General features: G+C 38.2%; 1 protein-coding gene across 1 annotated transcript in view; it reads right to left on the bottom strand.

The window, feature by feature from the left end:
* LOC128848829 (transcription initiation factor TFIID subunit 4-like) overlaps positions 1 to 12,147 on the bottom strand; it is a 208,415-nt gene that overhangs the window by 101,585 nt on the left and 94,683 nt on the right. The window contains exon 13 of the mRNA XM_054049034.1: positions 3,904 to 3,960. Coding sequence (XP_053905009.1) covers positions 3,904 to 3,960 — 57 coding nt within the window. The remainder of the gene's footprint in view (positions 1 to 3,903; positions 3,961 to 12,147) is intronic.

Below are 12,147 nucleotides of genomic sequence, written 5' to 3'. Positions count from 1 at the left end.
CTTTTTATGAACGTTAGAGAACTCATTTCTCTAATACATATTTGTAGTTGATTTTCCATTCTTTCAACTGACTGAACAATTGCCATCATATTTTTTAAAACTTGATTTTGAAAGGTTTAACAATGTAATAAAAAGTAAATGTTGTCCACAAATATTGCTATTCCTTGTACAGGTTGAACTGACAATCACACTGAATCTTTCTTATTTCAGAATGTAGCCTAGGTTTAAATACTCTTGTAGATCAGTATACGAGTGAAGAGGAGCATTTTTCTCGCAATAAACTAACTTAAAGATAATGTTGCATCACTTTGTTAAATAGGTTTAACATTAAAATACACTTACTGGTCACCGTCTTGTCCTTGTCAACAAGGAGAGTTGCACCAGTTTAATGAAGACATGAATTTTAATTAAAAGTTAAACAAGTGTAAACCCCAGCTTGAACACTTATTTTGATTTAGCTTACATCAATTCGGAACAGGTTTAAACTAAACCTTAATAGACCACTCAAACAAAAATAAGAGTGACCACACAGGAGTTTGCATCAGTATGACTAAAACAATGCAAGCCTGTGTGTAGATAAAGACTCACTTTCACAGACAGTGTCTATGGTAGGGCTATATATAACAAGGTTAATTATTATGTTTAATAAGTTTTTTTATCCAAATTTAAAACTGGTTTGAGCTAATTTGGTTTAAAGAAAATGTGACTGTCCAGAGGTCCTGAGCATAAAAGAGTACCCTTTGCTTTTATTTATTTTTTTCTTTCCCTTATCTCTTCCTATTATAATTTTTTCCTATATTTTGATATCTTTCTTCTCAACTCTAAAACTAGGTATTTCATCCTTTAGATTTGTCTTCCCCATAAACCATTGCTAAGCCACTCCTTTCAGATTTCATCTCTCTCTCTCATCTCCCGCATTGGTCCCAATCTCTGCACATCATTGTCTTTATTTCTAGTGCCCACACCTTGGACTTCTCTTTGCTTCTAAAATCTCCACCCACTTTGACTCTGAGTTTACCTGAGATGGATCCAGAGCACAGTCCTGATCACCCTACAAATGAGGATGAAGAGATAATGTCAAAATGTTTGGGTGGGTAATAGAATGAATATGCTGGTGTCACCCTTCAAATATAGGTATATCAACAGCCCTGAAACATTATAGATTTATAGAGCCTGCAAACCCTTCCAGATAATGGTAAAATTCTCAAATCTTTATCAAAAGAAGAGCAAATTTATGATTTACAAGCATAAAACGTCAATTATGCTTCACAAACCCCAACACTATCCAGGAAATAAGACTAAGCTCCAAAGCGCTGTGCATAAAATAGGAGACTTGGGGGTTCTCAGCATACCTGACTAAATAATAGTGTCTAACCCCCAGCCAGAAGGGCAAATGAGCAACAAGTGTCTTCAAAATCCAACATTCAAGTCATTTTTATAAATTAGGGAAATACTGATTTCAATTCAGCTAATCTTCATAAAGCTGACGATATCACCTTCATCAGTTCACAAAATCTGGAGGGAGACCCAAATCTCCTCTTGAATATAGATCATCTGCACATTTAAAAGTAGACCAGCTGGCAGAGAAGTTATAAAACTGAGACTTTTTTTGAAAAGTTAATTCAAGGTCTTTAATTTCAGATAATATAATGCCCCAACTACCATCTGGCCACTAGTATATCATCTTCTGTATTACAAAGTCGGTCATTTTGTCTCAGTAGTACCAATGCAACTGACTATGTCAGTATTCATTCAGCAACTGATCCAACTAAACTATATGTAAAAAAAAGCTAAACGAAAAGACATGTCACTCCTACTTACTTTTTGTACTCTCCACCCATTTTGGGGGCATTCATTGCAAAATATATTTTAAATATATATTAAATATATTTAAATATTTGTAGGTGAAAAGACACTCAGTAAATTGAAGAAAAAAATTCAGAACCCTAATTACTGAAAAATGAGTCTTATCTTATAGTCATATGGTTTTAAATATGTAGAATGAAATTCAACTTCAGACAGAGGCAGAGAGCCAGCAAATTATGCACTTTAATTAGAAGGGTGGGAAACAAGGCAGGGCTATTGTACAAAAGAACAGGGTGCAGCATTCTGAAACAGAAAACCCGGTATTCATTCTTCATTTGTTCATTCCAACAAGTTACCATATTCAGGAACAATTACTACTTTAAAGTCACACAGCAGTTTGATCTGAGCATTACTAATTAGATTACCACCAAAATATTTGCTAACTCAATAATAAAGCAAGATTATTATTTTTTAACGTTTTCTTCTATTCACAAGTCTGTACAGCATCACTCCCTCTAGTGGATCAAGAAATGCAATGTATATCAAAATTACTTTGAATTTCTCACAGTAAGAAGAGATGCTCAGAGCAAAAGCAACCAAATCTACTAGACAGTAAGTCTTTCAGCACAGCAATAAAGAATTCATCTTATTTCAGTCTGATTACTTGTTAAAACACGTATTTTTACTAAAAGAGACAATCATTTTCCCTTCCGCTGCCTACCAATTAACTAGTAAAAAGAGCACTCAATGAGAGACTATGGCTCCATACCGCCAACGAATGGCAAATATTTCTAGGATTGTTTACTTACAACAACAAAATAATTAAATCTACTAACCAGCTTAGCTTTGCAGGCAGTATGAACTACAAATGTTTGAACAGTGCCTCATTCTCACTTTCAACAGTAGAATAGCTTTTGTGGTAATCTCAGCAGCCAGTTTTGCTACATTTCATTAACTTCAATTATTTTTACATATTTTCAAAACTGATTTTCTTTTTGTTCTATGCCTTAGTATCTTTGTTGGTAGCTGGTATGACAATTCCAGGGCTTTTCCAGGAAAGTAGTTGATTAGTGAAATTTTTAAAATATTTTCAAAATCCTTAGTCCAGAAAAGCAGCTACCCATGGCAAAAAGTTTAAATGAACTCTTTTTGACATTTCTTCTTCATTACATATTTCATATCTATTCACAGTAATTCATGTCATGGAAGAAATTAATATATATTTCATCTATGTACTTCAAAAAAGAGCAGCTTTTTTGCTTCTCATCCTATATACATGAGATCTGTATAGCTATGGGAATTATAAAACACTGACCACACAGAGCAAATATAAATCGGGAAAAACAGGAAAATAGGTAAAATATTTGTCAAACAAATACCTCTGTATATATTATCTCCTAATGGACTTCATTAATACAATTAATGGAATTTAACTTCAGCTAACAGGGATCAGGGTTTGCTGGGTATCCTATTGATATTGGTTTTTTAAATAACAATTGCGTTTAACAGATAGATATTTTATGTCTTTCTAAATAAAGTTATGACTTGATCCTTTTAAGTACATAGGGTAACTGTAAGCAAGAGGCAGGCTCCTTAATTCGGTGTGAATAAACGATGCTCAGCACCTCACAGAACTATAATATCAAAACTTCAAATGCAGTTATTTGATTATTTTTAGACTACAGGAACTAAGAATGATGACTGAATAAAACATCAAGCTTAAAAACATTAATTGTTACAAAAACAAGTAACTAAAGTAGCACATTTCTAGGAAGTGACATTTTACAGAAAGACAAAGGCATACATTTTCCACCAAAATCTAATGCCGCTGTCATCATCAACAACCCAACAAAAGCTACAGCTACCTAAAATGGAAATGAAAATGTAATGTATGGAAATATTCTCTTATAAAATCTCCTTAGGCTTCACATGTATTAATGTATTAGTTTGCAAACATTAAGATCAAAGGCAAAGCAACAAATACATCCTAAAAGTTTTAGTCAGATTTTTATTAACGATATACAAGTAGCAAGGCATAAAAAATTAATATGTTCAAGCCTTGAAATGTCAAGTGTAATGATCTCTAGCTCTGCTTACCTCCTTTGCTTTTTGTTTCAGCCTAGCTTGCTCTGGGTCTTCTTGCCTTGAGCGACTCTACATGTTTAAAAAAAATGAGAAAAAAGGTTAACAGATGGTTTAAGAACCCCTCATCTGTTGCAGTAAGTTAAAAAATAGCAAAGAAAGGGGAACAGGATACAAGGTGTCAAAGACGGGATGCTTAAAGTCATAGAAGTGCAATTTCAAGCCTGTAGGCCTCACCCAATACACTGTTAAATATTCAGTTGTAAATAAAATCTACACTGTAAGTTTAAATAAAAAACCCAAACTTCTGTTATTACCAACTCTGAAGTTTCAAGAGAAGTTTAGATTCTGGCTATTTAATACGTACACATGTGTTTGCTATGAAACAATTATGTCCTAACTCAGAAAAGAAAAACATCTGATAGAAGCATCATTCAAATATTTTACATTATCTTTTATCGTTTATTGATTTAAAATTCTTCACAATCAAATAATTATACTCACATATTTCATGAACAGAAACATATTATAAGGTTAAAGCTGGTCTCGATACAAAATGAATATCTCTATTAGAAAGTCCTTGTCTCAGCTATCATCAAACTAGCACAATTAAAAATGTGAGCATTCTGTAGAAGCACACTGTGTTTACAGCGTAAAAACACATATGTAAGGCTCAGCCAAGACATGACTCCTTCCTATTAATTGTCGTTCTATAAACTACCAGTGAGACCCTCCTAAAAGCAATCCTTACAAGACATTTTCCCTTCAGAAACAGAAATAAATAGCTTTCAGATGTAGAAAGAATAAAGCTATATGATTATATATATGTGATCCTTAGAGTACCTCTCTATAGGTATTTATATATTTGTACATAAATACTAATAACTAATTATTGCCTGCATATTTTAAGACAATTATGTCACACATTTAAACCAATATGCAGACACTAAATATGTATTAAAGGTCAAGAGTAATGAGAAATTCCTGAACTCAGATTCATGGAATTCAGTTATCACTCAAACAGAACAAAACAAATTTAGAAGCAGATTAGAAATGTATTATTGTAGTTTCTCAATTTATTATATAATTGGCTAAAATTCAGATAGTTAGGTATCAAAACTATATCCAGTCATAGTAAAAAAAAATCTGTGGTTCCCATATGAACAATTATTCTTGTTTTGACACATGAAAGGTGTAATTATTTATTATTTGTATATTTCTTTGTATATTAAGTTTCCTGCTATGTCATTTAGACAAATATTAATGGAAGAGTAGTTCTATCCTTTTTCTTCCCTCCACCTTTCCAACTTGGAGAAAGATCTAAGGCTTCGGAACAGGAGTGAATAATTTGCAATCACATAGGTGTGTGTCAGTGTGAGTGTGTGTGTGTGTGTGTGTGTAACATCTTATACTGTGCTCTTGTTAAAAATCCATGAAGTTAAAAGTCCATGAAGAAAAAGCAAATGGAAAGCATGAATTAGGAGTGGAAAGACGCTGGCTCCTAACATGGCAGACATAGCTGTAGGGAGTTCTGACTATCTCATAGCTGATATTCTCTAATGTACTGGGACAAACACAGCTACAACTCTGAATTTTGGCAGGTAAGAGAAAACTCACTCTGAATTTACTGTACTGTTTTTTAACTGTAATTATTTTTCCAACTGGTACTGCATGTAGATTAAAGCTATGATGCCAAAAAAACAGGAACAAACTGGAGGAAAGGCTTTTTCAAGATTTGTCTGACACTGTCATCACACATGCTAGCTTCATCTTCCAATAGCACCTAGCAGTGATTTTGTGGCTGCTGGCATAGTTAAGGACAGCTTGGCTAGAGAGCTTCTGGAGAACAGGTAATGAGAAGCAGAATACTATAGATCTCTAATGACTACAAAGTTATACCAGCCAAGATAAAACTTTAAGATGACGTACAGAACGGGACTTGAAATTACAGTGATCAGGCAAATGCAAAAGCTCACGACAGGTAAATTGGTCTAAACAATTGTTAAAGTAGAAGGCTGGGAATAAGGAAATCTGGGTTCTATTTTCAGATCTGAGAGATCTGTGAACCGATTCAGCAAAGCAACTAAGAACTTACTTAAATCCATTCCTATTCAGCAAAGAATTTAAACATATATTTATTTGGCCTTCAGTAGGGTGTAAATTTATGCTTTGCAGAAAAGAGGTGGACTTAAGCACATACTCAAGGGCTCAGGGGTCGGCAACGTTCGGCACACAGCTCGCCAGGGTAAGCACCCTAGCGGGCCGGGCCAGTTTATTTACCTGCTGACGCAGCAGGTTCGGCCAATCACGGCCCCCACTGGCCGCGGTTTGCCGTCCCGGGCCAATGGGGGCGGTGGAAAGCCGTGGCCAGCACATCCCTCGCCCGCGCCGCTTCCCGCTGCTTCCCACCGCCCCCATTGGCCTGGGACGGCGAACCACGGCAAGTGGGGGCCGCGATCGGCCGAACCTGCCGCGTCAGCAGGTAAATAAACTGGCCCGACCCGCTAGGGTGCTTACCCTGGCGAGCCGCATGCCAAACGTTGCCAACCCCTGGCTGAACAGGCCTTTCTTTGTCACCTAGTACAACTCATTTAACCTATTTGTGACTCAGTATCTCCATCTGTATATGAAGAACTGCTACTGAAGAGGACAGTTTGGACCTCGTTTGAGCAGGATTTCTCTAAAAGTCCCTTGTCCATCCAAAAGCTAGGCTGTCAGATGCTGTATTGGGTGGTTGATCCTGCCCCCTTCAGTGACAGTAGGTTTTGAGGTGTCCATAAGTGAATGCCTGAAGGTCCCTCTCTGAAGGAAGGAAGAACCTGCTTCTGATAGACCCTGAGTGGGAGGCATTTCTCCCTCTCACATATTAGCCCAATTTGTGTTAATTACCTGTGTTTTGTTTATGGACTATCCTGGAAAGGAGAGACTTGGAACTGACCAGGCTGGAGGGCCAAGTCCCAAGAAGAGACAGCCGCTGCCCCAAGAGAGCCATGAAGGGGTGCCAAACAGTGAGCTGACTCTCCTCAGGCCTTCCTACTACTGACCGTAAATTCTGGACAATGGAGAGGTAGTAGGAAATGGCCCAGGGAGGGAATCCTTAAAGTGTCAGACCCTTTGGTAGCTCTCACGGGTCCCTGAGCCAGAGCCTGGTGGAGTGGGAGGGCCTGGGCTTCCCTACCAACTCCCCTGTCTATATGCTGAAGGGCCCAATCCCTGACCAGGAGGTGATGCTCGCCATGAGCAACAACCATCACAGCACCCCCACAGTGAATACCCATAAGGATCAACATTTGAAGAATTGCTACAGATAACAGCTATGATCTTATGTTTTAAGGTGTAAAAAATTTTTTTTCCTGACCTGATCAAACAAAACCAGGCCAGGAGATGAAAGTTCAAGTTAATCTGAAAGAGATTCTTAAAGCAACCGAGATTCTCTGCAAAGCTCCAGAACAAATAATAAAAATGGTCTGGGGGTGAAAGCAGCCAGCCAACTCCCAAACAGAACTAAATAAGAGAATTTCATCAGCGGTGAAGACATACAGTAATGTGTGGCATTAAATAGGTAAACATATAGTTAAAGGTGAAGTTGATACTATGTTTAGAATAATTCAGTGGATTTATGGTTCCGCAACTAACCCATTATTAAGTCTTTATTTAAAAAAAAATAAGACTGACTGCCTTTAGAATAACTAGAATCCAGACTTCATGTTATATGCTCACTGCTGCAATCAGTAGTGGCCTTTCTTGCTTTAGTGCATCAGGAACTTTTATCCTTCTTGTCAAGAATTAGACTTTTTAACAGAATGTTTAAAGCAGGGGTCGGCCAGTGGGGGCCGCGATCGGCCGAACCTGCCGCGTCAGCAGGTAAATAAACTGGCCCGGCCCGCTAGGGTGCTTACCCTGGTGAGTCACGTGCCAAACGTTGCCAACCCCTGTACTACAGGTACCCTTGTCATGTAATCCTATTCATAAATGTATCAAGCTCCTCGAGCCACCTAATAAATGACCATTTTCAGTATACAACAAAAGATTAAATCACCTTGTAGTTAACCCACCTTAAGCTAAAGCCCAAGTAAACAGCTGTGTCTTGTCTCTGAGGGTCATCCAATGCAAGTTCTTCTGTTTTGACCTGCAGTAAGAGCAGGATCCTGATTTAAGGACTATTCAGAGTGTGCAAAGCTAAGGACTCCCAGGAGAGGAGACTCAATTGATTTCTAAGATACTCAGAAAACATAACGAAGAGCATGGTATAAAGATGCAGAAATAGAGGGATCTCAGCTGTCACAATGGCTCATAAGGTGAGAGGTGGTCTCTTAGGTAGGTCTGAAGTGCGTCATAGCAGAATAAACCCAACACTTGGATTGGACGCTGAAGCAACTAGGAGGCTAATGTAATATGTTTGATATAATTTAGACTACAAAGAAAATACCATGATGCTCAACACTAGAAGAAGCTTCCCATTGACTTTCAAAGGTAGTCCTATATGCAGCATGTTGCAGAAGTCTAGTAGAGAGGTGACAAAAGAATAGATCCTTGAAGCAAAGCTCCATCTTAAAACTAGTTAGATTTTCCCCCACCAAAAGTACTCCTACTAGAATGCTGTTCCAGGACCTCACTCCTCTGATGGTTAGAAAGCTTTGCCTAATTTCTAGCCTAAATTTACTCATGCCCAGTTTATATACATTTATTTTGTGCCAACACTGTCCTTTAGCTTAAATAGCTTTTCTCCCTGCCTGGTGTTTACCTGCCTAATGTATTTGTAGAAAGCAACCATATCCCATCACCTCTCAGTCAATGTTTTGCTAGGCTAAACAAGACAAGTTCTTTTAATCTCCTCTTGTAAGACAGATTCTCTGTTCGCCTGATCATTCTAGTAGAAAGCCTTCATTTTAAAATCTGAGTTTTTTATGAAAGGTTTCTTCAAATGCTGATGAAATCGAGACTTAAAACCATATAAGCTGCCCGAAATGTGTCACAGCTAACTGGGGTGATTTGATATGCTACTTTTAAAAACATCACTGGCTTCTCGTCACACTCCATTTCAACTGTAAGCTTTTTGTCCTTGCGTCTAAGATCCTGTACAACTTTGCTCCTGCTCAGCTCTTGAACTCCTACTTACTGCTCTACTCTTGTCCCTTTTTGCTCCCTTCTTGCCTTCTTCACTCCACTCAAGCTACCTAACAACCCCCTTTGTGCTCTCTTATTCTGGTCTCCAGGACTTCTTCCAGGCCACCCCTTTTACTTGGACCCCTCCTTCAACCTCAGTCTGCCACATCTCCACCCTCTCTGTCCTTCAGACACAAACTTCTTTCACAACCTCAAAGCATGGAAGCTTTAAGTAAAGTGGATATTAAAAATATAAACTTTAAATCATGAAACTTTTTTCAGGCACCTGTTCACCACCACTCAGTCACTTCAGTTCCTTTTGGAACCCTTCCCCCATCATTCAACTCTGTGGCCACGTCTAGACTAGGAAAATAGCTGATATATTTTAAACGTGATCTAACATATTTTATCTAGCACATTTTTAAACCCTAGGCTTCCTCCTAAGATTCCCTTTGAGGGTTGACCATGACCAGCTAACATGTTTTTAAAGTTGTTAACCCCACCTCTTAGAATTTAAGAACACATTCATTAATTACTTAGCTAACATGTTTTTAAACACGACCTGTTTTCCTAGGCTGGGCAGGGTGCTATTTTGTCTGTGTAGGCTGTAAGTTCCTTGGGGTAAGGCCTTGCCATCTTACTTATCTGAAAAGCACACAGCTTACTTTGAGCTTTAATATACATAATAAGCTTTGAAAATGTGATTCACTAATGTGAGTTTAATGTATGTATTCAAAATAAATACTTAAGGGGGGGGGGGGTTCAAAGCACATTTTGTAAAACTCTTTTGACAAAGGAGCTTTCTGAAAACTCAGCTTTTCTTCCTAATATAGTGAAGTATTATTAAATAGAATGACGACAGCTGCTGCATTTTAAGGCAGGAGATATGCATCCCATACAGCAGTGGTTCTCAAACTGGGGTCAACGGAAACCAAGTCATGTCTGGTTCCAGGGGGGTCTGCGAGTCATGTCTGGTTCCAGGGGGGTCCATGAGTAACGTCCGGGGCTGCTGGCCCCACTGATCAACTCCTCCTCCTCCCCCACAGTGCCTCCTTTATTCTGCGAACAACTGTTCAGCAGCGTGCAAGAGGCGCTGGGAGGGAGGGGGAGGAGCAGGGACGAGGCACGCTCAGGGGAGAGAAGAGGTGGGGAAGAGAAAGGGCAGGGGTGGACCAGGTGCAGGAAGAGGTGGGGTGGAGCCTTGGGGGAAGGAGTAGTGTGGGGATGGGGCCTGGGGCTAAGCGGGGTTAAGCACCCCCCAGGGAAAATTAAAAGCCGGCTTGCGGGTCTGCGAAAAATTTTAAATCAAAATGGGGGTCCTCAGGTTGCTAAAGTTTGAGAAATGCTGCCATAGAGTTCTTTCTTCCAGTTAGACAGCGATTGCATTTTTTTAAATGAACGAAGTTTACAAGTTTTATTTTTATATTTTAGTTGAATGTATCCTCCTCCTGTAGCCATTTTTTAAGACAGATAGATTATGAATAATTATGCATAATATTATGGTCAGAATTATAATCCCTTTGCTCACAGTTCAATAGGTTGATACAATTTATCCACACAATTTGTAAAATCAGTGCTGCACTACATTTTACATTTTATGTCATTTACAAAAATGTAGGATATACCACTAGATTCAGAACCACTTTGGAGCCTTAAGCTTAAAGGACTTGTGCTTTAAAAGCTCTCAGGGCTAGCACGTGATTGTCTTCTGCTTTCAGCAAGCACTTCCATCACAGTCTAGCGCTAGGCATTTATAACTTCACTTTTTTTTTTAAATCTATATTGGGAGACTTTAATGTTTCAAATTCATCTTTTTCATTAAAGTGAAGAGTCACGTCTGTAGGTGCGGCACTATTGAGAGCCACTGCTGTGCCAACAGTTTCAATTTTAAACCTATTTTTCCCATTGATGACATTAGAACTTCACCCACGGCTGCACCAACTTATAACTTTCACTTTTCATTAAAGAAGTTAAATTGGCAACATGAAACACTTTGCTTTCACATTAGCTGTGTTAATAAAAAGTGAAAGTTAAAAGCAGCATTGCTGAGGGTAAAATCCTATTCAAAGTTGTGGTCACGCTGAGGTGGCATGCAAAAGTGCACCTCCAAAAGCTGTTTTTTTGTTTTGTTTTTAATTGTTAAAATGGTAGAAAGTAACAAAATTTCAAATCCCCCAAAACTAAGCCCCCCACTTTCTTATCATAAATGAGCAGTATTGCATCGTCACCCTCATTGTTAGTCTTGGGAGACAGGAAAAGGATTAAATAAGCATGGAGATTTAACTCTCCTCTCACTCAGAGAGGTGGCTCCTACAGAAGAGGATGGAAGCCCATCGGCAGGACTATAGTAGGGAAATTTGCTATTGCCACTATCTGCACTACATTTGTTCAGTGAATAGAGGACCGTAGCCTTGAGTGGTGTCACATTCAGCACCATCCGCAAGCACTAAAATTAACTTTATAAACTGCACCAGAATATAATCCTTTGTTCACTAACCTAGTGACAATTTTTACCAAAAAGAGGCTATGAAAAAACATACTACATTCCTATGATTGTTGTATTTACTTTTAGTACCCAGGAATTTGGTAGTACCATAACCACTAAACGAAAAAACACTAAAATGGATGGACTAATAATAACTGAGTCCCAGGACCTGATAGGATGATATATGCCATTCAATTAAACGTATGGTGAGAAAAATTCACTTGTCAATGTCACACATCATGTGCAATGAAGCCAGTATGATCACCTGAACTAACATTTTAGTTTTATAAACAATTTTGAAATGGTCAGCTTCCTTAAATACTGTAACATGGAATATTTTTTATTTCTTAATTCCTTGGGCATAGACAACCCCCATCTACACATATCTAGTGTAAAAAGCATGTGATTATTCAAATATCCATTTAGAAATAAAATCAATCCATGATCACCAACTATGGTTTCACATTGTGTTTTCTTCTGCCACCAAGAGCATTTCCATTATTGACCACATATTCAAAATCTTATTCTACTCTCACATGTAAGCCTTACACATCCCAGGTTACTGAGACAGTAAACAAAAGAAACAAATAAGGCCCAACACCTTTAGTGTAACGCAAAACAGTGTTCTGCTCTCTTAGAAATCCCATTCAAAGCAGACCACATTAAAT

This window comes from Malaclemys terrapin, chromosome 14 (assembly GCF_027887155.1).
Source record: "Malaclemys terrapin pileata isolate rMalTer1 chromosome 14, rMalTer1.hap1, whole genome shotgun sequence".
Lineage (NCBI taxonomy): Eukaryota > Metazoa > Chordata > Testudines > Emydidae > Malaclemys > Malaclemys terrapin.
This window is presented reverse-complemented; position numbering and strand designations above follow the sequence as displayed.